This window comes from Plasmodium cynomolgi, chromosome 14 (genome assembly GCF_000321355.1).
Source record: "Plasmodium cynomolgi strain B DNA, chromosome 14, whole genome shotgun sequence".
In the NCBI taxonomy this organism is placed as follows: Eukaryota; Apicomplexa; class Aconoidasida; order Haemosporida; family Plasmodiidae; genus Plasmodium; species Plasmodium cynomolgi.
Window position 1 is genome coordinate 1,905,125 of NC_020407.1, and position 24,931 is coordinate 1,930,055.

Consider the following 24,931-nt stretch of genomic DNA (forward strand, 5'->3'; position numbering starts at 1 on the left):
TAATATAAGCAAACATCACAAGTTCTTAACATCCCATTTCGTTTTCTCACGACAGCAGGAGAGGCGCCAAAGCGTACGTTTTCGTTTGAGAGTATAGCATCCCATTGGATATTCCTCAATCAATCACGTGGTTGTACTTGGCCGCCACTTGCGCGCTGCTGTGTGCTGCTTGTTATTGCTTATGTTTGGTCGTTATCGTCAGTGGAATCTCGCGTGTAGGTGGCTTTCCGTAACACATTTCACCGTGTAGGGTTATGAGTATTTTTGCCCGAACGTAGTCGACTGAGTTGCGCCCCCATTTGACGTGCCTACGACCTACATTTGACGTGCCTTCGACCTACATTTGACGTGCCCTCGACCTACATTTGACGTGCCTTCGACCTACATTCCACTTACATTCGACCCACATTCGAACCACATTCGAGCCGCGTTCGAAGCACGTTTGCCTGGCGATTTCCTAGCGATTTCCTAGCGATTTCCGAGTTATTCCCTCGCGTTTGTCCCTCCGACTCGCCGCCAATTCCCCGCCAATTCCCCGCCGTGCCGCCCCAATGGCCGACCAGAGCCCTGACCAGAAGGTGGAGGAAACGCTGAAGGGGGCAGACATCAAGCTGCTTCTCATTGACTTCGACGGCACACTCTTCGTAGACAAGGACATAAAGGTGCCGAGCGAAAACATCGAAGCGATAAAGGAAGCAATCGAAAGGGGATACATGGTTAGTATATGTACAGGGAGATCCAAAGTAGGAATATTAAGTGCATTTGGAGAAGAAAATTTAAAAAAAATGAATTTCTATGGTATGCCTGGAGTGTACATTAACGGAACGATCGTTTATGATCAAATTGGATACACTCTCCTGGACGAAACGATAGAGACTGATGTGTATGCAGAGTTAATTAACTACCTAGTGGAAAAGAATTTAGTTAATCAAACCATTTTCCATCGAGGAGAGTCAAATTATGTCACGGAGGACAACAAGTATGCAGACTTTTTGCAAAAAATGTACAGCGAAAATAGGAGCATCATAATTAGGCACAATGAAATGCTCAAATATCGAACCATGAATAAATTAATGATTGTATTGGATCCTTCAGAATCTAAAAAGGTCATTTCGAACCTCAAACAGAAGTTCAAAGATAAGCTAACCATTTTTACGACCTATAATGGACACGCGGAGGTTACTAAGTTAGGTCATGATAAATTTACTGGGATTAATTACCTTTTAAAACACTACAATATATCGAATGACCAGGTGTTAGTTGTGGGGGATGCTGAAAATGACATCGCTATGCTCTCCAACTTCAAGTACTCCTTTGCCGTTGCCAATGCTACTGATTCGGCCAAATCCCACGCCAAGTGTGTGCTCCCCCTTTCGCACAAGGAGGGTGCCGTGGCCTATTTACTCAAGAAGGTTTTCAATTTGAAGAAGTGACCACCCTGCGCTTTCTCTTTGTGTGAGCGGCAGCCCCACCACGCGCACGCACATACATACATACGTACATACACACACGCACACACGCACACATACGTACATACACGCACATACACACGCACACATACATGCACCCCCCACGCACGCTCGCACAAACCTGCAGAGGAGGGTCCACTCAATTTCTGCCCGCTGTCGTGTACCTCTCTACACCTGCGCAGCCGCCTTGACAGAAAAAAAAAAAAAAAAATTTGTTCCCAAGCCCTTTTCCCCCAACAGATGTTACTACCCAAAAATTGTGGCGAAATAAAATTTTAAGTGATTTTTCTCCATGTTCATTTTTTTCACCGTGCGCTTCGCTAGTGGAACTCATTTAGTTATCCGTCGGATGTGTTTCTGGGTGTCCCTGCGGCGCTTACTTTATTTTTTTACCGCTGCTGCGTTGCTGCCGCGCTGCTGCTGCGCTGCTGTTGCGTTGCTGCTTCGTTGCTTTTGCCCATTTTTTTACCCCTAATTCAACCTCACGGGATTCCCCGCACACATACGCGGGTTCCCCGTCCCGGCGTCTCCTCGGAGTGCCCCCCACTGTTACGTTCCAAGCGCTGTAAGAAGCTCACGTCAAACTACACGTGTACGTACGGAGGTGCGTAAGTATAGTATCTTCGCCAATTCCAGGGAGAAGCAGAATTTATCACCGCGTGGGTGCAGCGCGAAGTGGGATAAACACGCACAGTTGGTTCCCCCAAAAGGGGGTCCATAAATGGGAAACTTGATTTGAGGAACGTGCTGGGTTAGCTGCGCGCACGGAAAAAGGGAAAAAAAAGGGAAAAAAAAGAAAAAAAAAAAAAGGGAAAAAAAAGGAAAAAAAAAAGAAAAAAAAAAGAAAAAAAATGGGAAAAAAAAAAGAACAAAAAAAGAACAAAAAAAGAACAAAAAAAACAAAAGGAACGAGACGGGTGCTACGCGAAAGGGCGTTAACTGGAAAGCTGCATCGTTATGCAGTAAGGGAAGGGGACTGTTCACTACTCTTCGACTAACGTCACCCACTTTTCGCAGTTCTTCACGGAAAGGGAGGAGGGAGGGAAGGAAAAATGGGAAAAAAAAGGGACAACATAATAATGTGATAAAAAAGGCACAACACAATAACGTGATAAAAATGGGACAATAAGGGGTGAACATTTTTGCAAAGTGGCGCAACGAGGAGCGCGGAGGCTTACCTGCAAGTTCGGAAGGGGATGCTTCTCGGGGTCGCGGTCGGAGTCGCTGCGTGGGGGTGAGGAGGTGGTCATAAGGGGGTCGCCGTGGTGATCTCAAAGGGAGCCACCGTGGTGGTCTCAAAAGGGGCCACCGCGATCATCTCAAAAGGGGCCACCGCGATCATCTCAAAAGGGGCCACCGCGATCATCTCAAACGGAGACGCAAGAAAGGCTTCCATATTGGTCTCGCTCCTCATGACGTACCCAATCCATCGGCTGAGCGAACGAAGGACGTGATTAAATATAATGTACCTCTCGGGGGAGTCGAAGTCATTTTCGATGGCTTGAAAAATAACTGCAATGGGATAATCAATAAGGTTATGACTCCTTATGAAGTCGATAATTTTTATGTATCTATTTGCGGATAGGAATAGATGAAGAACCATTTCGTATTCCCCTAGTCGTAAGGACATGTCTAGACAAAGGTGATACGCCCATGGGTGCTGAGTTAACTTCCAGTAGTGAAACAACCGCTTGGTCACTTCGATCGAATCAGCTATCACGTAAAATTGCAGCAACTGACGTAGACAGTTGTCCTGCTCGTAAAAGATACATATGTCGAAGAGAAAGGTTTGGAGAATCCTGTTCGGAATTATATTCAGCATGAGGAGGGACTTCATGTACTCCAGCACGTAGAGGAGGAACATGGGCAAGCTGTGCAGCTCGGAGTAGCTGAGCGTTAGTTTGTACTCCTCCGCGGGGTTGGCGCTTTGCTCTGTCGCGGCGGGGGTGCTGTTTGTCCCTGTCACAGGGGGGGTACTGCTTGCCTCTAACGCAGCGGGGGTGCTGTTTGTCCCTGTCACAGGGGGGGTACTGCTTGCCCCTAACGCAGCGGGGGTACTGCTTGCCCCCTTGGGGGAGCTCCTCCTTATTCTGTACTTGAGCATGTACCTATCGCCACGATCGTCCCGTCCACCGGTGCCCCTTCTCCTCTCCCGCTTGGCCTTCTCCATTTGGCGAAAGTTAAGGGAAAAGTTGAATAGAGTCTCCTTTTTATCCAGTCCATATTTTTTAATCATAAAGGAATGAAACACATCCGTGACGATATCCCTCTCTGTGATGAGAGTCTTGTTCCCCAAATTTTTAATAATATCATCTACAGGTTGAATAATTTTATGGTTAGCTCTCCTCACAGAGGAGGTACTTCTTTTCTTTGCAGACTGTTCTATCAGCTTTCGGTAATTTACATTAATTATATTTACGATGGTGAGGTAGTCGTCTATCTGAATGTCGTTTTCTAGTGATAGGAAAAACATTTCCGTGATTCTTTTTTTGCAGTTGGGTCTGCGCAGGAGCACGTCCACGGAGGTGTTCTGGGGGGGGAGCGGTGAGAGAGCGGTGAGAGAGCGGCGAGAGAGCGGTGAGAGAGCGGCGAGAGAGCGGTGATGTGAACAGGTGCGAGATTGGCGGGGGAGCGGCGAAAAGGGGGCGGAAAAGCACCCCTCCCGTGGTGAGGGCGCGGCTCTTACCAAGTTGGCGAAGTGCTGGCAAATCTGCAGCATGAACAGGTCGTAGTCCACGCGGATCTTGTACACATTTCCGTACTGGTTGTCAATCAACACATTAAAGGGATGAAAAGAAATATGGCTTAGCACAAGCTCCGTCCTAAAGTGCTTCGGAGACGTCAGGTACTCAATATTAACGGTGTGGCTACTGCTTATATGCTCGGACAAGGAACTGATGAAGCTGCTTTTTTTTCTCTTCTGATATTTTATATCAAATAGGTATACCTTCTCATTAGTATAATTAAAGACACCAAAAATATTATCCAACGAAAAGGTCTCCAACATGCCGTTGCAAAACAGATCGAGTACATAGTCGAAGCATAAAGAGGATGATAAGCATCGGAAGGAGATTCTCCCATTTTGGTAATCCTTATGTATACAGTATGTTTCATCATAAAGGGTAATAATTTCTATGTCGTTTTTGTTGATTGGGTCTGTCTTGGGGATATTCAGTTCCACCTTTTGCAACTTGATCGCATTGCTGTTGTTTAGTAGGTAGGGGAAGATGGCGTGTGTTTTGTGTGTGCTGGAGAGGAGGGCGATGTAGGAGCTGCTTTCGTCGTACCAGCACTGCTCACTCTTTATTACGTGTTTCTTCAGTGGCGTAATCGTTAAGTTGTCGAAGGACAGGTGGAAAATCTCAACTCCGTGGTCGGTCACTACGGCGAAGTCGGCCGAAGCGTCGGGCGCGGTGGAGCCCGCAGACAGGGCAGACGCGGCAGACGCGGCAGTCACGGCAGACGCGGAAGAGGACGCGCCCGTGCCGGATTCTCCCGCCACCAGCCCGCGCCCGGGTAGCCAAAAGGTAGCCAAAATTCTACACTCACTCAGCTTGTTTATGCACACACTCAAATATATATTATGGTTATTCAGAATATCAGAAATCTGGATCTTGTTAGGGTTCGTCGAGTGGTAGAGAAAGAAGGTAGTGTTTGGAGCGAAGGTTATGTGTTCACACATTTCAGAGTCGAATTTGACGTATACAGCTTGGTAGTTCTCCTTCATTTTCTTTATGTCCGTTACGAGGAGAGCTTTCGCGGCGACGTTTTGGTGTATGATCAGGTCGTTCATTTTGTCGTAGAAGACGCGGTCGTTGCTGGAAACCTGCGCAGAGAGGGAGGGGAGGGAGAAACAGGTGGCAGGTGGGAAGCGGCGGTGTGGTTAAAGCGATGGTCCATGTGCAGCAGCGCGATGAAACAACTGGCTCTTCCCGATGAGTAGACCCAACGCCGAGAGCACAAGCTGGACGCGCGCCTCCACCACTTAGCCAAGCTTCTGTTCCTCCTCATTGCGCCTCTTACCTCCCACTGGTACACCGGCTCCGATATGTGCGCCGGAGAGTACGCCGAAATGGTCGCGTTCCGTTTGGTCTTCCTAGCAATCCTCCTACTGGGCTGATTCGAGTCCTGCTTAACGAGCTCATCATTCGTGTGTTTCTCTTTACATTTATCCTTGTCCGGGGAAGCAGCGGCTTCGCCCCCCGTGGGACTCTCCCCCTGGTGATCCATAGTCCTTCAAATCGTCACTGCGCAATTTGATTAAGCGATTCGGGCGATTAAAGCGATTAAGGCGATTAGGGCGGTTAGACCATCTCCCCCCCTCTTCGGGGATCCTCACAGTCTGAGCAATCCGATCGGGTTGGAACAATGGCCGAGCGATCGCCAGCACAATTTTTTTATTTTATCTTATTATTTTATCTCATTATTTTATCTTATTATTTTATTTTATTTTATTTTATTTTTTTTTTCGCTCGAGGTGAGACTCGTTTTAACGTTCACTTTAGGCAGCACTCCGCTTTGCCCTTTTTTTTTTGTTACGGCTTCTTCTGATGGGTCAGTGTGGAAATTTTTTTCGGCTACACTGGGTCAGCGCGGGGGGTTAGCCCCTGCAGTCGGTCCGTTTAGTTTTGTTCGGTTTGCTTCCCCTTCACAGCGCTTTTTTTTTTTTTTTTTTTTTTTTTTTTGCGCACCTGAAGATCACGCTCCACGTCCTCCCTCGGCGAGTTAAACTTTAAAAAAGGGTCAGCATTTGTAGGAGGTCCCAAATCGTTTCGTTTTTATGGAGCAACAAGTGTGAGCGTTTGGTCGAAGAGGGTAGAGGCCGACTCACAGCAGGTGAAGCGGAAAAATCGGGACGGTTAGAAGTTGTGGTGAGGCAGTGGAATAGCCGAAGTCAAAGTCGAAGGCGCGCAGAAACCGCCGCTAACAAGCTGCTGCTGAGAAGACCCCCCGTGCGGTGACCCTTCGAAGGGACCGCTCCCCCCCCTGAGAGCCACGTCATGATGCAGAAGTGCGCGCCGTCCGCTGCGCTCTCTCCGTTGCACGTGGTGTGCAGACGCAGGGGCGTAGTTTATCGAATCAGAGTCAGTCCGGTCCACCAGCAGAAGAGACAACACAACTCATGTAGTAACACCAGACACAGAAAAATAACAGTCATTCCATTTAACCAGAAGGATCAAACACTCCATTATAAAAACATCCCATTCTGTGTAGAGCTTCTTGATCGTAAAAGTAAAAAGGATCTCTTAGAAATATACAAAACGGTGAGAAACATAAAAGAGAGGAAGAGTCTACCATCAGATTTTATCGAAAACTTATTTGTCTGTACGAGGAAGTATGTCCGCTCTCTACTGCCATACGAGTTTGTACGGATCTACAAAACAATGACAGTAGTTGGAAAGAAGGACAGAGAGTTGAGCTTGCTGATGCATCAGCAGATGAAAAGGATACACTCTAACTTCGACGTGACTAGCATATGTAAGCTTTTTCAATTATTTACCTTCGGAAAGTCGAAGCCAGTTCTTTTGATAAAGATGCTGTCCGAGACGTTCCTCAGGCGCCTGCAGGGGGGGGCGGCCAAGTCGGACGAGTCAGCTAAGTCAGTCCAGCCATCCGAGTCAGCCGAGCCATCCGAGTCAGCTAAGTCAGCCGCGCCAGCCGAACCACCCCTGCTGCCCTGGCACGTGCGCGAACTGGTGGCTATTTTCTGCTTCTTCCGAATCGACTCGAAGAAACACATAAAGTCTATCTTCCACCACTGCACCCCGTGGATAGCAAAGAACGTGCAAAGGTTCACCCCCAAGGATATCACGATCATTTTGTATAGCAGCGTGCAGCTGGGGAGGCAGGACCCCATTATGTTGAGTGCTGTGGTGAAGCATGTCGCCTTTAAGGGGGACTCGTTTCAGTTTTTCCAGCTAGCCATTATCCTTAACTGCTTCGCGAAATTGGGGGAGAAGAACAACAAGCTATGCAGAGTTGTGTGTGATCAGGTTAAAAGGAGGATGCACATGGCGCCCTCGCAAGGGGTGACCAGCTCAGATGTTCACCCCAACGAAGTGGTCGAAATAGGTCCCATTGGTGTAGAAGCGGATTGTGTGGCAAGTACACTCGGAGGTCCCGCTGCTAACGCACCAAGTGGGTGCGCAGTCGACCCTGAGAGGGACTCCACAGGTGTACTCAGGCACAATGGGGGAAGCTCCACTGCGGGGAGAAGCACCTCTGAGGGGAGAAGCACCGCTCAGCGAAGAAGCACCGCTCAGGGGGGCTACCCCCAACCGAAAGACGTGTCCGTGCTGCTGAACGCCCTGGTAAAGCTAGAGTATTACGACAACGCAACGTTTAACTGCCTGATCCCCTTCATCATAAACAACGCTTCCAAGTTCTCCCCCCAATCACTAAGTAACTTAGTTCACGCATACTCTCAGATGCAAATAAAAAACACCCTAATGCTGAACAAAATTTCAGAAGAATGTATTATTAAAATGAAAAAGTTCAAAAATATCGAGATGAGTAATTTGGCTAGCTCACTTATTAGATTAAACATAAAGGACAAGGTTTTGTTTACCTACATGATAGATGAATTTCTGTACAGAGCTACCATTGGGGTGAAGTATAAAGGGTATCGCTTTGATGTGGTTTCTTTGCAGCAGCTGGCCTACTCCTTTAGTAAGGTGGGTCTGAGTGATGAGAAGGTCTACGTCGTCCTACACAGGTTGCTGCTTCGAAGCATCAGGCAGCTTCGCAAAGGTGCCACCCAGGGGGCTCCAGCCGCTGCACTGGTGGGGGGAAACAGAGCTGAGCATCGGGATGGGAAGCGGGATGGGAAGCTACCTGAACAGCCGCGCCGCTCCGAGGGAAGCATCGTTCGGAGGGGACCCCAGTTTGACTTCCTCTGCCTGTCCACCTTTGTGAATTCCTACGCCGCTGCAAAAATGAAGCCAAAACACTTATTCCACTTTGTGAGCTACATCATAAGGGAGAAAAAAAAAAAAAAAGAGTTACTATCGAATCAGTCCTTGTGCTGTCTAGTATACGGACTGGCAAAACTAGGACTTCAAGATCGGAAGATCCATCAGTTACTACTCAAGGAAGGTACCGAACGAGTAGACACACTGAAGCCATTCCAGGCTGTACTTCTCCTGTACTCGTTTAGCAAGCTAAGAATATACTCACGTATGTTTGTGAAGAGAGCAGTGCAGCTGTGCAGTCGGAATATCCACCAGTTGGCCTTGGCTGACTTATCGTTAGCATGTTACTCCCTGTCAAATATGCTCTGCAGAGATGTGGTATTTTTGTATAAAGTCTCCAAAATTATTATTCTTAAAAATTACGAATTGGAGAGGACCAACGTTTGTCAGTTGTTTAATTCTTTTACCAAGTTGTGCTTCTTTTACAAGCCGATTTACCAGTTGGTGTTCCAAAGAATGGTGGTCTGCATGCACGACTTGGGGGAGAAGGAGCTGGCCAACGTCGCGCTCTCCTTCGCGTACTACTTTCACGTGGTGAGGCTGTGCCTTTGCGAGGGGGCGGCGAAGGAGCGGTCGGAGGAGGAGCGATCGGAGAAGCGGTCGGAGATGGGGTCGGAGAAACGATCGGAGAAGCCCCACTCGGAGGGCAGCCCCCCCCACGAAGACCCCCCATCGGAGGGCAGCCCCCCCCACGGAGACCCCCCATCGGAGCGCCACCTCGTGCAGACCCACCCAGACCTCTTCTTCAGAAACGAATTGAACATTTTTTTTAACCTCATATTTTTGCTAAACGAAAAGTACCGCCAAGAAATATCCATCATAAGCATCCAGCAGCTGCAAATAGTCGACCTCTACCTCAGAGCATCCTTCCCCAAGTATTACGATTTCCCCAAATTTTTAAAAACTTTTTTTGTTAAGGTGAGGAGTGTGAAGCTTCAAATCGATGACTATCTAATTATGTCCTCGAAAACGCATCGAAATGTATCCCGTTTCCTTAGCCTAGTTGGAGTTGCCCACAGGAGCGAAGTTCAGTTCGGTCCCTACCAACTCGACATCGTGGTGGACTTCCTGCAGAATGAAAAAAAAATGAGAGCACTTTTCCCAAGTGGGGCAATCCCCAGCGTGGAAGCTCACCCCAGAGTGGAAGCTCACCCCAGCGTGGAAGCCCACCCCAGCGTGGAAGCTCACCCCAATGTGGAAGCTCACCCAAACGGGGACATAATTTACAAAACGAAAAGGTTGCAGGGACAGAACCTCCTCGCAGAAAGAAGCCATTGCGAAAAACCAAATACACACAACGTGGTGCAAAAAAAAATAAAAAAAAACATCGTCGTTGAAGTGGATGGGATTTCTCACTTTTACAAGGAGAGTCACAGTAGGACCATCAACTCGATTATAAAAAATTTCATTTTAAAAAAATGCGGGTGGCATATAATACACATCCCTTATCAGGAATGGAATCAGTGTATCGATTTTAGGAGGAGGCTTCTATACTCAGTTCAGGTGTTGCGACACATATTGCGCTTGAACAGGGAGGACATCTCCGTGGGGGATTTTCTTCACCTTTTGGAGGGACACACCCCTGTGAAGGGACAAACATACAGGACAGCACCGGACGCACGCGTGCCTAACAATGAGGAACACGTCACATCTGTAGAAGCGGAAACAAGCATTTCTAACCATGGAGAGATGAAGAATGGAGCCGACCTATTGGACACCCCTCACTTCTACACAGTCAGCGAAGAGGAGCTGTTCCGCAATCAGACGAAGAACCGAAGCAGACATCAAAAGGGATTAATGATGAAGATGCACCAGGACAACCAACTGAGTTACCACTTTAACATGGTACGCCAAGGGGGTAGCGGCGAAGGGGAAGCTGTTGCGAGTGGAACAGATTGAGCTGTCACCACCCGTGAGACCTTAGACGTGAGGCCAACTTTTTTGTGACATGTTCCCTTTTTTGCGTAACGGGCATGATAGGCAGCATAGCCATAGCGCTGTTCCCCCGTTGGCAACTCTCCGCACGCACGGCTTGCTCATAGAGGGTTGGTTCTCCTCCACCCGCATCGGCACAACCCAACATTGCAGTCAGTGTGTAGTGTGTACACGTGAGCATGTTTTTCGTTTGACCTGTCATGACTCTTCCCCAACGAAGACGCAGTTTTCACCCTACGACCACTCCCACCATGTGTGTCATGGGGAGTATCATCTTAAATTTTAATTAAAAGTTCGATTAAGTAGTGGTTCCCATATGTTCCAAGGCGAAGGAACAGAAAAAGGGGAACGGCGCGCCCTCCGCGTGTTCTGCGCGTGGGGGGGTTCCCTGCAGAGGGGGAGTCGCTTCACCGATTAGCTGCTTCGCCGATTCGATGCCGTGCCGCCCCCCCCTTCAGTACTCGCCAATCTTGGGGGCCAGGAAAAAGGTGAGGTGCGAGCTGTCCTGCAGATCCGTCAGGGGTTGCTTGAAATTAAACCTGATAGACACGGGGATGTTGGGCGACAGCGAAATGTACACCTCGTCCGAAAGAGAGGAAGCTCGAGAAAACATGACCAGGTATCTCGTGGCAAACTCTTGAGAAACCGACTTAGAGCAAGTAATAGCAATATCAGTCATGTCATTTGTAAATTGTTTAGTGACTTTTATGTCAGCTCCAGTTGTACTTAACACCATCGTGTCCTTCTTCATGGAGATCGAAACATTATCTCCTATCGAATTCAAATATTTTGTAAACTCCTGAAATTTTTTGGACTTCATGGTACACTGACAATGGTACTCAGACTGTGGAATCTCCAAATGCTCCTTCTGCGTGTTAATTAACTTTACTTGTATTTCGAGAGAGTCCTCCGTGTTGGACTGCTCCTCTTCATCGATTATGCCGATGTTCAGCACTGCTTCATTGTCGTTGTCCTCCTTGAACAGGAACACTGTTGACTTTTCCTTTATCACGGACAATATTTTCAGCATGAAGTTAATGCTGATGCCGAGCACGCAATTTTTGTCACACCTGTGGGTGGGAGGGCAAGCGAAAGGGGAAACGGACGGGGAAAGGGAAGTGGGTAGCGTTATGCGGCTGTGTATCTGCTGCGGAGTTGCTGCAGAACTGCTGCCTAGCTGCTATGTAACTCCCGCGTTGGAAAAAAAAAATTATGAACGAGTCAGGCAAAATCGTGACAAGCCAAAGGTGAACAAACTAGCCAAAATGGTGTGCAAAAAAAAAAAAAAACATACATACATACATACATATATATACATATATATATATAAACTCCCACGTGAACGAGGGAGAACTTTCTCCACGTCACAAACCTGTAGTGCTGGAAAAAATCCGACATGATGTTTAGGTCCACCAGAGACACATGGCTACAATCCATCGACTGCATCTTTATTCCATTTTCGTCACACTCCAAGTTCACTTCCGTGCAGATATCCTTTAACGTTTCGAACAGCTTTTTGAAAAACTGTCCATCAATTCTGCACTCAAACATGTTTGCAGGGTGTGGGGGGGAAGCGGAGGAGGGCAGCTGCAGGGTGGAAGTGTGTTTATGTGGGGGTCTGCCCGAGTTCTATCGTCTATACTATCGTCTATACTACCGTCTGTGCTACCGTCTGTGCTACCGCCTGTGCTACCGTCTGTGCTACCGTCTGTGCTACCGTCTGTGCAACCGCCTACCCTCGAGACTCGCGTGCGCTGTGTAAGTCTTCTCCCGTGCAGCCCAAAGCTGTTAACTCAACAGGTCATAATGCTGGCTGAGCAACGTGGCTAACGGTTGCGTGTGTGTTATGTACGGCGAGGAAAATCCACTGCAGTATCTTTATCGCAAAGAAAGGTGATACTGGTGAAATCTCCTAACAGGGAAAAACAAAAAAAAAAAAAAAAAAAAATGCGCCACGAAATTGTTTTTATCTCTCACAAAAAAGGGATAATGCAATATAATAGGAGAGCACACAAACCGGCAGCAGGGGATCTTTCCTTTTTTTTTTTTTGGGGATGGGGGAGGGGGAGAGGCTGAACGTCTCATAAATCTTGTCAATAGTTTCGCTAAACCTGTTTGTGGAATCACCGTGCGGGATCGCTTATTATGAAAAAAAATCCTCGAGGATGGAAAAAACACACATGTGAATTGAGTAAGCTTTTATCTCGCAATGCGTATGGAGAGTTAAAAAAAAAAAATCCCTCGGTGTTTCTTTCCTTCGCGAATGCACTAGTGCGAACTGGCGCATGCAGTGGGAAAGGCCTGGCTCATAACGTCATAGGGGCGCCGGCACGGTGTGCCCGGGCAAGCGCTAGCAAGCGTCCCCTTCCATCAGTGTTCCAGCAGTAGTACTTCTTGGCGATGCCTTCCCGGGAGCGCCTCCCGCTCTCCGCGCGCCACAACGCTTACACACAAAAATTGGGGAAACGCATCGTGAACCATGTCTAAAGGGAAGTGAATCCGTTTCGACACATCGAAGTGGGGAGCGGGAATTGGGAACAAAAAAAAATATGTATCTAACGTGTAACACGTAACACGTAACACTTAACACGTCATGACGCCGCAAAACTGGAGACGAACAGAAGGGGGCCCTTTGGAGGAGAAAAATGAAGGCACATGGAAATGTGTCGAGAGTGAACAATCAATTGGCGCGAGTGAGACACTAATTTTCGGTAACATTTCCGTCATTTGTTAGCATAGCCAGGGGGACCTCCCCCACGAGAGAGTAATTTGACGCAAAAGGGAGTCTTTCCAGGGGGTGCCAAAAAGGGAAACACACGAACCTTTTTTGTTTCCATGTCAAGCAGGTGGTTAGTTCACCCCTCACCTGTGACAAGGTGGGCTTCGAACATTGGGCTATGCGAGGAGAGCGATAAACGGGGGGACCTAATGAATGGTTACTCACTCATTGGTCGATAAAACAGCTTCGTTTGTTTTCTCTCCCGGCCACGTCGCATGGTACATGGGAAAAGCGATCGGTCGAGCTAAGTGGAAGAAGCGTGTGTCTATATAAGCATATATTTTTTTTTTTTTCTTTTTATTGTTTGCTCAATAATCACTCCCCTTTCCGAAGCAGCCAGCCCTCTCTCGTCAAAAGCGGAACACAACTCTGCTTGTACGAAATCGTGCACAACGGGGAACCATTTCCATTGGCGAAACTGATTTACCATTTGGACGGCCCCCCTCCTCATGCCCGCGCAGTAAAAGGGAGTAGCAGCGGAGGGGATACCACCAACTGGTCGGCAGCGGAGGGGATACCACCAACTGGTCGGCAGCGGAGGGGATACCGCCAACTGCTCTGCAGCGGAGGGGATACCACCAACTGGTCTGCAACTGACGGGGCTGCTTAAACCTATCCTGCACCATCCGGGATAACTCCACATGGATCACAACTAGCGAGAAGGAAAAAAAGGGCCGCGTCAAAGTGGACAGCTGAGAGGGTGACCCCCTCCCCCAAGCGTTAACGAACATGGGAGTGTAAAACCGCTTAACATTTTAACTGTGTGTTGATGATGGGTTGGTCCTGTACAAATGAGGAAGGCATTTCCCCTCGGTATGCCTTCACCAAGTGGGAGCAGACGTGACGCTATTTGTTGTGCTCACTCCATGTTGCGCAATTCGTTGTTGCTTTCAACATCGCGGAGAATGCCTCTCCAAAAAAAAAAAAAAAAAAATACTTACAATTGGAGACTCCATGCCTGCAAAATGATCCTGACTGCTTAGCAAAAAAAAAATCCCTTGTTGGGTATGCAATCAGGATGGAGATAAAAAAAAGACTGGGACTTTTTTCCCACTCATTTGGCTCACCTTCGTGTCGAATTGGCAAATCCGAGTAAGAATGAGTGGAGCGACCAAGGGGGGAAATTAAAAAAAAAAGTAAAAAAATAATACGTCGTTAAAGCAATAGGAACAGGTTGACTACCTTCCAAATGGGGAAAGGAAAACGGCGGTGCTTCTCCGAGGAAAAATATATAGTACAACTTTCCCCGGTGGAAATGGTGGACTGTTATAACTCCGCCCCGACAGCGCCTCCTCATTTCGTGCCTCAATATTTTTGCGAGCCTTCGCGGGGGGGCATTCTTTTGCCAAAAAGGGAGCAACACAGCAAACAAAAAAATTATGTTGCCTTCGAAAAAAAAAAAAAATAATAAAATAAAATAAAAAAGTGCAGCATCGCAGAAATTAAGGTGACCATCGAAGTGATGCGCAAACGTTCGTACAAACCGCGTAAGGATAAGAACAGCCACATAATTACTCGTGATATTGTACAGTTGCTTGGAGAATACAGTTGAGCCACTAAGGCTGCGGCCTCTTCCTTCACGAATTCGCTACCCACCCATTTAGAAGCACAGATTTGGTAGTCTTGAAAGGCGGAATGGATCGATCAGCGGCAACGGCAAGCTAATTTTGTTCACTTTGTTCACCTTTTTTGTTCACCTTTTTTTGTTCGTCTTTTTTTTTTTTTTTTTTTATGCCTGCAAGTAGGCACCCCTAATTCAACGCATCAACGCAGGGCGTAAAAATGAAATTCAACAAGAGGAAGAAATCCTTCAAAATAAAGAAGAAAAATTATGGAGGTAGGAAGGGGCAGGATTACAACTCCGAGATAGAGTCCGACGACATACTGTCCTCGGAGGCATCGGAAAGTGGGAACCTGAGAACGAAGCTGGGGAAGAAGAAAAAGCGCCACCTCGCATCGGTTGAGGGGCAGATCATGGATGGAGACGCAATAGATGGTGATGCAATAGATAGCGATGCAATAGATGGCGATGCAACAGATGGTGATGCAAGTGATCTCGATGAGGACGGTACCAGTGGGGACGAAAACGGAAACACCTTCAATAACCCGGAGGAGAGGAAAATACACCTGGCCAAAAAGTACCTCAGAGATATGGGCATACAAAGCAGCGATGATGAGAAGTCCCAAAGTGATTCCCCTGAGAACAGTGATGAGGGAGACAACTCAGATTCGAACTTTAGTGACAACCGATGTTCCCACGGAAATGACGAACATAGGGAACAAATCAGCAAACTGATGATGCAAAGGGAGAGGCAAAAAAGCAGGAAAGCGCTCCTAAATTTGGGAAATAAAATCAAAATTGTGCATGACGAGAAATTGGCTGCTTCGAAAGGGATTGCCAAGAAGGGGCCAACTTGCATGAACCGTTCAGGTGAAAGTGGTCAAACTGGTCAAAACGATCAAGCTGATCAAACCGGTCAAGCTGCTCAAAACGGTCAAGCTGCTCAAACCAACCTACCTGGAGAACATGCTTTTTTTTTCCGCGGACACAAAAAGAGCGTCACGTGCGTTACTTGCCCAGATTTTAACCTTTCCTTCTTTGACTACTACGAGTACGATGTGGGAACTGGCGAGTGTGATGAGCGCAATGCTTACGGAGGGTACAACAGCGGGAAGTTTTACAAAGAGGATAGTCCCAGGAGCAGCCCGCAGGGAGGCGACCCCTTTGGAGACAACGCCCAACATGCCATGCAGCCGAAGGTGTTCCCCAACGTTTCCCTCAGCACAGCCTACACGGGGGGTAAAGACGCCTGTATCATCGAGTGGGACTTAGCTAGAGGAGAGAAGGTTCATATTTATAAAGGAAATCCCAGCGCCTTTCAACATTTTGGAAGGAGCAACGGAATAAGCCATTTCAAGAGTGTAATGGATTTGTATTGTCATAAATTTAATTCCTTTTTCATATCTGTTGGGGCGGACAACTTAATAAATACATGGGACAACAGAGTGAAAAAAACATGCACCCATTCTGTAGTTGGACACAAAAATGTCATTAGCTCAATTGTTGGGAGTAATGAAAATACGGATGAGTTAAACATGGAATACAATTTCTTCACATCCTCCTATGATAAATCGATTAAATTATGGGACTTGCGATTTTTGGACAAATGTATTAATACCTATATGGGACATACGAACGATATTTTAAGCATGACTTCTTTAACCCAAAATAAATTAATTACCAGTTCGAGTGATTATACTCTCCGTTTTTGGAACACCAAAAATGATAACCATATTTTGTTTAACTTAAATTACGAAATTGTGGAGTCCTGCTGTTCCCTTAACAACAGGGTCTTCATCGCGGGGACCTTTTCTGGCCATATTTACATTTTTTCATCTTCTTATAAGAAGCCTATTTGTATTTGCAAAAATGCACACAGCTCCTACGCAGTGACGGCCCTTGTTAGCATCCCGTTCACGGATATTTTCATTTCCGGGTCGTACGATGGTTATGTAAATTTTTGGCAGTACAAAAGCGTTAGCAAAACGTCGGCTACCATGCGGAAGGTCCTGGCCGTTCCGGTGGACGGCGCCGTAAGCAAGTTTTCCTTCTCGCCTAACTACGCGTATCTGTTTGCCTCCGTCGGGGACGAGATGAAGCATGGCAAGTGGACGCGCACGCACAGCAAGAACGGGCTGGCCGTCATTCCGCTGCGCTTTTTTCGCTGAGTGCTGAGCGGTGTGAACTGTGCGGTGTGAGCTGAGCGGTGTCCGCTGTGCGGCGTGTTCGGTTATTCCTTTGTGACACCTTTGGGATTCTTTTGCCGAAGTTGCCTCGTCCTCTCTCACCCGACGGTTTTTTTTTTACCTGACTGTTTTTTTTTTACCTGACTGTTTTTTTTTTTTACCTGACTGTTTTTTTTTTTTACCTGACTGTTTTTTTTTTTTACCTGACCTTCTTTTGCACACGAATGGCTAGCTGCGTGTGCAACTGTGACAGTTAGTTCCTCTCCACTTTTTAAAAGCAGATTTGTTTTACCGCCACAGTTGCTTCGCCCGTTCGTAGGCTTTACTCCCCCCGCGATGGTCAACCGAATGGTTAAGTCTACCATGGGGGCAATTTATGCCTCAGTGATGCATCGGTGATGCCCCAGTGTATCCCTTTGTCTTCTTCTGTCTTTTACCTTTCCCATTTCCTTTTCCCGTTCCTCTTTCCTTTTCCCGTTCCTCCTTCCTTTTCCCGTTCCCAATTTGTGGCACAGCTATTCGATCAATCCCGCGTCCATCACGTTGAAGGCTGTCGCACTGCGCAGTACGCCACTGCGTTGTGATATGAGTCATTAATTTTTTTGTCGCAAGTGCTACATTTAGCAGTTTTAGCTACTTCGAGAGACAGCGTGGCTTTTCCCCTGTTGATCATCCCCTGCGCTTGTGGTGAACATGGATGGCTGCCCTACAAAGTTGTTGCCTTACATTTCATGGGTATCCCCTGAGAGCAACCTTGCGAACGTTTCTACCAGGAAGTAGTGCATCTGACCATTTGAATAGCCTCAATGCGGGGAGGGAACAAAAACAGGTGGGAGTTTTCGCGAAACGGGGGCCACCTTTCTCAACGCATGGGTATCGTACTGCTTCGTGCAAAGTGACGTGCAAAGTGACGTGCAAAGTTGATCGTGCACAGCTGATCGTGCCTTTTGCTCGCCACGTTTTGTGTACACACCGATAGGTTGTGTTCGCGTGGGGGGTTTTCGCTTCCCCACCTGGTCAGCTTTTCACCGCCTGTGATACTGGCGTACCCCTTGACGTGGGGTGTATGTCCAGGGGGGGGGCACTTCTCGGGGACACAGCTTGTGGGACTTTGTTCAGGAGGAGAGCATGCCCCTTTCGTTTAGCTGCATGTGAAGGACCTCATTAGGCGCCCCGAACTGAAGTGCCGCCTCCGCCCACATTACAAGCACCTGAACAATGTGTATCTTTGCAAACCATCGAATGAGAGAAAATTTTTTCTTCAAGGAATCTCCATGTGTGACGAAGCACGCAAGGAACACGGCGCCCTTGGCAAGCAGCCTTTTTTTTTTTTTTGCGCGTACTCCGACCTTTCGCTGATTTTTTTTTTTTTTTTCTCCGTAATGTTTTTTCGCACTACCATATATATACCTTTTGTACGAAACGGCGATGCGAAGCAGTGTCATCAATGATATCGGAGCGGAGGTATTTTTAATATTTCCTGTACCCTCCACCATATGCTACATTACCCCCTAAGCGTCATTTTGTTAAAGACCGGATGTATTTTTTTTTTTTTTTTTTTTCCCCCGGAAATAGATTACATAAGCACACGCTGGCGAATTAAATCCCCTTTTTTTGTGAGAAAATAAAGCGGATTGCGCGCACCGTCCCGTGTGGAGCTTCTTTGCACGAGGAAAAGGCACGTGGCGTAATGCGCAACTGCTCAACAGCGTAATTCCGCCTGAACACGTAGCATTACAGGCACGTGCCCCCCGCGCGAGGGAAAACTTGGGGCTGCGCGAGGTAGCACAGTTAAGTGGCACAGCGAAGTGGCACAGTGAGGCAAACGCAAAGGAAGTGTCGACACAATGAGCAAGAAGTATGTGTACTGGGAGAAGCAGGGCAACGACCGGATGTGCGGTCTTCACTGCATAAACGCCATCCTGCAGGTAAGTCGTAGAGCTGCCCAGAGGGAGCGGCCAAAAGGGGGCGACCTAAAGGGAGAGACCTAAAGGGGGCGGCCTAAAGGGAGCGACCTAAAGGGAGCGACACCCGATGGGGGAGCCTCCCCGTGAAACCGCTCCCCGTGAAACCACTCCCCGCCAAACCGCTCCCCCCCACCTGTGCAGGGCCCGCACTACAGCGAAGACGTCCTGGCCACCATCGGCAGAGAAATCGACGAAAAGGAGAGGGAGTTCCTCAAGTGCAGCGGAGGAGCTGGAGGAAGTGGTATGAATGACCTGATGAGAAAAAATTCATCAAACGTTTTAGACGACGGATTTATAAACATCTCTGTCCTCATTGAATGTCTGAGGAGAAAAAATATTTCCGTAAAAAATACCTTCCAAGAAGATTTAAAAAAAATTATTTCAAGTGATCACCAAGACATAGGATACATATGTAACTTAGAGCAACATTGGTTTGGTATCAGAAAAATATACAACACGTGGTATGTACTAGACAGCTTGAAGAGTGGCCCCCTTTACATAAAGGATATTAATTTAAAGTATTATTTCAATGACATAATTAACAAGTACCATGTATTTTCTGTTCAGAATATGAATCCCTATGTGTCGTTACCCAAGGCAGATGTAAATTTTTTGCCGAAAAATCCAAATCAGTTTTATTTATGCACAAGTCAGATTTCTGAAATATCTGGAGTTTCTTCCAATGGGTTCATAATGGAGGAAAGGGTTAATTCAGGTAGCCGTGGGGAGAAGGGTTCTTTTTTTCCCTCCGGTGGGTATGACAAACCTAACAAGTTTCATTGGCCTGAGGGTGGAGGGCGGAAGTTGAATGACCAGGCGGGGGGGAGCGATCTCACCGGGGGGGGTGGAGGTGTTGGTGTTGGCGGCTTCCCCACCGGTGCGCACGACGCGGACGATGAGTTGCAGATGGCTCTGCGGCTGTCCATGGAGGAGTACGTTAAGGTGGGTCCGCTCGGAGTTCGCGCAGAGTTCACGCATAACCCATGCGTGTAGAAGTCTCCACATGTAGAAGTTTGCATGTCTGCGAGTTTATCATTTTGCTCAGTGTGCGCATGTGCATCTACCTCTACCAGTGCATCTACCTCTACCAGTGCATCTACCTTTACCTGTGCATCTACCTCCACCTGTGCATATGCTTATGCGGTGCCACCTGAATTAAGCGCACGTCCTGGTTCACCCCCACCTCCCCTTTCCCTGCGCGCAGAATTTGGCCCCACCACCAGAAGAAGAACCCGCGAGCGAAAACTGCATCAACTTTATGGTCAAACTTTCAAATAGGAAGATCCACAAGCGGTTCTGCGTCACGAAGACGTTGGCGGTAGGCCAGGGAGCGATGAAGCGGTGTTGCGATGGAGCGTGGCCCGGGTGTTTATACCTTTAGGGCCCACGCAGCACACATGTAGGGATATAATTTGGTGCCCATTTCCCCCCGTCAATGTTTTTCCCTCCCCGCAGGACGTCTTCTACTGGCTTGAGTACGAGTCGGTGAACAGGCTGGATTTCGGCCCCTCTCTGCTCCTCAGGAGCAGCTACAACCTTTACCAAATATATCCCCGGTGAGTGCATGAGGGGAGGAGGCACTTGGGCGAAGGGGCAAGCAATGGAAGGGGCAAGCAGTGGAAGGGGCAAGTAATGGAGCCCTTCCCGTTCTTCCCGCCCAACACGCGCACACTCTCAGCACGCACTCACTCACGCATATTTATTTGCTGTGCACCCCTCGGCCATTCGCAGGAGGAAGTTTTGCAAGTACCAGAATGGGACCATAGAGCTGCAGACGGGGGACAAGGTAACGAGAGGGGGGCCCCATGTGTAGCAGTGGCCCTGAGCACACACTCCGCAGGGTTATACATAAGCACATATGTACAGTCGTGTGCATGCCAATCAATGCGAATTCTTTTGTGACTCCCCGCAGATCGAACAGGTGCAGGACACGCCCCTGGTGGACTTGAAGTTCGAGAAGGAGGAGACGTTCATGCTGTCTTAGGCTGACCAAGCGAGAAAGAAAAAAAAAAAAAAAACCCCAAATGGAGAGAACACAGTGGAGAATTGCGACTGATGAGGGGAATGACGTGGTCGATCCATTTGCGCCCAATTAGCCTTTTTTTTTTTTTTCCCCCTATTTTTTGTGTACATTTAGCGTTCTCTTTTTGTTTGTTCTTCACTCCCTTCCCATTCGTCTTCGCGAGTCGATTGATCCCCCCCTTACACACACATACACACACCGCCTTGCAATTTTTTTCAATTCAGTTCGTCCATTTTTTTTTAAGCTTAACTGTTAAGTAGCATTCGTGGGCCCAAAGAGTTGTCTCCTTTCCGTCCAACCTCGCCATATGGTCTGCTTGACCAGGGTCCCTTTTTAAGAACTGATTTTTGGATCAAATGTTGGATTTTTTTTTTTTTATTTTCACGGGGTAGTAGCGACATGTCGTTCGTGTAACACGATGCGTGGATGGAGACCGACAATGCACATGCACACAGAGTGTCAAGCATACGCGCAATGTAAGTCGCCTCCCATGTCATAAGCGAAGGGACATGTATCCCTATCGCTCCATCCCCGCAGCGACGAATCAGTAGGTGTGGTGACTCACCTCTTTTGATCGTTCCTTGCAATGTTCTATGGTTAAAAAAAAAAAAAAAAAGGGGTCACTGCGCAAATCGTGTAGTAGACACGTCGCGCTTCGGAGAAAGGCTCATCATTGGGGCGCATGCGAGGTGCAGAGCTCGCAGCAGCTCCCGTCAAAACTTTACTTCGCTCTACATATATACAGGAGCGCAACAAGGGGTGCCGCGCACACATCACACGAACGGGAACGCGAACGGGAACACGAACGGGAACACGAACACTTTATACGAACACATCATACGAACGCTTCACACGAACGGTTCTTACGAACACATCATACGAACACACCACGCATAGGCACTTCAGTGCAACCTTTTAAACGCTTGCACACGTATGGTACAAAAATTGGGGCGCGTGGACGAGGGGGCAAGAGCACCTCGCGCGCACGTTTTTTTATTTTTTATCTTTCTATTGGTTGGTTTTGATTGGCTAGTTTTGATTGGCTAGTTTCGACTGGCTAGTTTCGCGTGGTCTGGTGTCCTTCCACGACTTCGATTGCTCCCCCGGTAAACACAGCTTGGAGCCATCTCTTGGGGAAGAGCCAACGACCCCTTGGGAAATTAATTTCCTATAATATTTTGTTCGAAGATTTTTACGACGCTGGGTTCGTTTACGTTGGGGACTGGCTTGGAATCGTTGTCATAGTTGTCATTCTCACCTTTGTTGTTCTTCGCTTGGGTTACTCCTCCTTCTTCGTCGGCCTGCTCGTCGCTGTCCTCGCTTCCCTCCTCGCTGCCCTGTTTGTTTCCCGTTTGGGCTATCTGACTCGCATCCACCTCGTACATCGTCTCTACTTTCTGGTTGGTCTGTACTTTCTGGTTCGTCTCCACATGGTGGCTCGTTTCTACTTTGTTGCCATTCCCGATGTTCGCCGCGTTCCCGCCGTTCGCCGCTTTCCCGGTGATCGCTGCTTCTTTGGCGAACTCCCCTTTAGGCTTTTCGCCCCCCTGTGAGCCGAGGTAGCTGTGCGGGTAGCGCAACTCCCAGGGGTAGAAAAACAAGGCCTTCTCAAACTCCTCATTTATGCTTTTCAAATTTTTTACAATATCTAAGAGACTTTTAACACCATAAGCAGCATTGGCAATTCCTGCACCTCCTAGGAAAATTAAGTGAGTAATGAGACTCAGTTTCTTTAAAGAACTTTTACTCTCTTCCTCTTCATACTCATCCCTAAGGTAGGAGGACTTAATGACTCTTTTTCGGATTCTTGGGGTGCTTTTTGAAATTTGGCTATACCTACTACTTATATAATCATCAGCTGATATATTCATGTAAGGGTAGGACAAGCCATGTGCGATAGACATACCAAGGTAAGCTGAAAGGAGCAATGCATTAGCTATGGTCAGTTTATGTGTGCTTCCCCAACTTGGGCAGTTCAATATAAGAGTGCTATTGTTATTTCCATCCCCATTTGCTGTCCTCTCTAATTCGCAAAAGTTCCCTTTTTTACAGTCTCTAACAGCTAGATGGAAATCGTAGACTTCGAAAAAGGACGTTAGAGGGATGGGCCAGATGAAAGACTTGTCATTATTGAGTAGGACATTGACTTCGTCTATTATGGTTACTTGAAATATCCTTCCAAAATTGGAAAGTGGACATCTGTAAAAATCTATGCTTACTCGTACTTTCCATGGTCCTGATACGAACTGAACTGATTTCAATGTCTTTGGAACGAGCAAAGCATTGGTGTCTTTTTTTGTGCATACGATATAGCCTTCAAAATTGGGGGGCAGTGCATGAAAGGAGGATAACCCTAATCGTTTTATAAGAGGTGCTATTGCTCCCCCCATCTGCTGTTGATGTAGTCTCATCCTCATTAACGGGATTGTAGAGAGCAGCTTGGCATTGGGAGCTATTTTTTTACTGTCCAGGGTTAACTCGTGATAGGACGCATCGTCTGTGTGTTTTAGTAACTTTTGTTTCACCACAGTCACTTCGAGAATTTGATTGTTGCCGTTGCAAATCACTTGGTCATCTTCGATACGTAGGTCGATTGGTTGGAACTTCTCCCCTTGAAGTAGCGATAAGTCTACCCATCCGTTCGAATCAAACTTTTTCTTGCTTGCAATGTAATTTATTAATTTGTTCCTTAGCTTTTGCAAAAGGTTTCCTTCTTTTTTTTCTCCGTTTTTTTTTTCTTTTGCAATTATTGGTGCTAAACACAGCAGGGCGCACGCGAGAAGGAGGAAGGTTGCCACTCGTGTGGGGGCCACCATTTTGCGCGTGTGGATGGGGAGTAGGCTCTCTTTCTTGGCAACACCTTCGACGAAGAAATGGATACGCGTTCGTGGGCAAGCAGGGGGGGTGTGCAGCGGAGTATGCACAGGCGTACGCACAGGCGTATGCACAGGCGTATGCACAGGCGTACTTCTTTATGTGTGCCTCTTTGCAGGACTATTATAACCACGCGACGACGGAGTCTGCCTGACCGTGGCTGTTATTTGTTGATTTATTATGTAAAAGCGGGAGTATAAAAAAAAAAAACGCCTACAGGGCAAGAATATCAAAATGGAGAAAATGAGAAAAATAAACAATAAAGACGTATGATGGTAGATCAATGCGGAAGGTCAAGCTGAAACGTTTAACATAAAAGGGAAGGTGGCAATTTAAAACGGGACTGAATTGTTAAGTTAAAAAGGGATGTTGAAAAAAATGTGGTTGAAAAAAATGTGGTTGAAAAATGAGGTTGAAAAATGAGGTTGAAAAATGGGGTTGAAATATGTGGTTGAAATATGTGGTTGAAAAATGTGGTTGAAATTGTTGGTGAAAACAGTATGGGAGTGGCTGTCGTGGAACCGATGAACAAATGGGCAGGCAAACCGCGCTGAGGAAACTGCTGGCGAAACTGCTGAGGAAACTGCTGCGCAAGGCCACTACGTAGAGCCGCGTGGGGCGGACGGCATGCAAGGGGGATCCCAGCAAGCTGAACAACCCCTGCTACCAGCTATTCGCTAAAAGGCATGCACAAGTGTCGCTGCCAGACTTGGAAACAGATTTTCCCTTAAGGAAGCTCTCATGAAAGAAAGGCTCATTTTTTAAGCGGCCACTTTTGAAGCGACCATTTTTGGAGCGACACCTTTTGGAGAGGCCCCTTTTTCAGCGACCACTTCTACATAAACCTCGAAGTGGTCAGATCGGAATAACGGAGGGGCAAAACAAAAAAGGCTTCCCGCACATTGAGGCCTCTATCTTAGTGGACTCATGAGAGCACCCCCCAAAAGGTACTACGAAAGGTGCATACCCAGCGTGCCAATTGCGCAAAAGGGGTGGCGCACGTGCACTTATACACATGCATACATCACTTTTGCGCATGTGCCCACTTGCATACATGCAAATAAGTACACAAAATAATTTATCGAAAAAGTTGCGCTTGAACAGTTCGACGATGGGCGAATTAGAGCTGATTTCTTTTTTTTTTTTTTCTTTTTTTTTTTTTTTTC

The 24,931-nt window shown here is 47.4% G+C and overlaps 7 protein-coding genes across 7 annotated transcripts; 4 read left to right on the forward strand and 3 right to left on the reverse strand.

Annotated features, from left to right (window-relative positions):
* Window positions 1–551: 551 nt before the first annotated feature.
* On the forward strand, window positions 552–1,433 carry PCYB_145200 (hydrolase; the record flags this gene model as incomplete). The annotated part of the gene is made up of 1 exon (XM_004224991.1): window positions 552–1,433. The coding sequence occupies one exon, from the start codon at window positions 552–554 to the stop codon at window positions 1,431–1,433; it is 882 nt and encodes a 293-aa protein (XP_004225039.1).
* A 1,019-nt stretch (window positions 1,434–2,452) lies between these two features.
* PCYB_145210 (hypothetical protein) lies at window positions 2,453–5,699 on the reverse strand (the record flags this gene model as incomplete). Its single annotated transcript, XM_004224992.1, has 5 exons — window positions 2,453–2,488; window positions 2,648–2,693; window positions 2,891–3,999; window positions 4,156–5,295; window positions 5,493–5,699. The coding sequence occupies 5 exons, from the start codon at window positions 5,697–5,699 to the stop codon at window positions 2,453–2,455; spliced, it is 2,538 nt and encodes an 845-aa protein (XP_004225040.1).
* A 1,154-nt stretch (window positions 5,700–6,853) lies between these two features.
* On the forward strand, window positions 6,854–10,285 carry PCYB_145220 (RAP protein; the record flags this gene model as incomplete). The annotated part of the gene is made up of 1 exon (XM_004224993.1): window positions 6,854–10,285. A coding segment is annotated over one exon (3,432 nt), but the record flags the coding sequence as incomplete, so codon positions are not given.
* A 544-nt stretch (window positions 10,286–10,829) lies between these two features.
* Window positions 10,830–11,926, reverse strand: PCYB_145230 (proliferating cell nuclear antigen; the record flags this gene model as incomplete). Its single annotated transcript, XM_004224994.1, has 2 exons — window positions 10,830–11,415; window positions 11,748–11,926. The coding sequence occupies 2 exons, from the start codon at window positions 11,924–11,926 to the stop codon at window positions 10,830–10,832; spliced, it is 765 nt and encodes a 254-aa protein (XP_004225042.1).
* A 3,646-nt stretch (window positions 11,927–15,572) lies between these two features.
* On the forward strand, window positions 15,573–16,856 carry PCYB_145240 (WD domain G-beta repeat domain containing protein; the record flags this gene model as incomplete). The annotated part of the gene is made up of 1 exon (XM_004224995.1): window positions 15,573–16,856. A coding segment is annotated over one exon (1,284 nt), but the record flags the coding sequence as incomplete, so codon positions are not given.
* A 1,892-nt stretch (window positions 16,857–18,748) lies between these two features.
* On the forward strand, window positions 18,749–20,852 carry PCYB_145250 (hypothetical protein; the record flags this gene model as incomplete). The annotated part of the gene is made up of 6 exons (XM_004224996.1): window positions 18,749–18,829; window positions 19,010–19,810; window positions 20,073–20,186; window positions 20,324–20,424; window positions 20,600–20,654; window positions 20,781–20,852. 6 exons carry the CDS (start codon window positions 18,749–18,751, stop codon window positions 20,850–20,852), a joined length of 1,224 nt encoding a protein of 407 aa, XP_004225044.1.
* Window positions 20,853–22,584: 1,732 nt separating this feature from the next.
* PCYB_145260 (hypothetical protein) lies at window positions 22,585–23,707 on the reverse strand (the record flags this gene model as incomplete). The annotated part of the gene is made up of 1 exon (XM_004224997.1): window positions 22,585–23,707. A coding segment is annotated over one exon (1,123 nt), but the record flags the coding sequence as incomplete, so codon positions are not given.
* Between the last annotated feature and the right edge of the window lie 1,224 nt (window positions 23,708–24,931).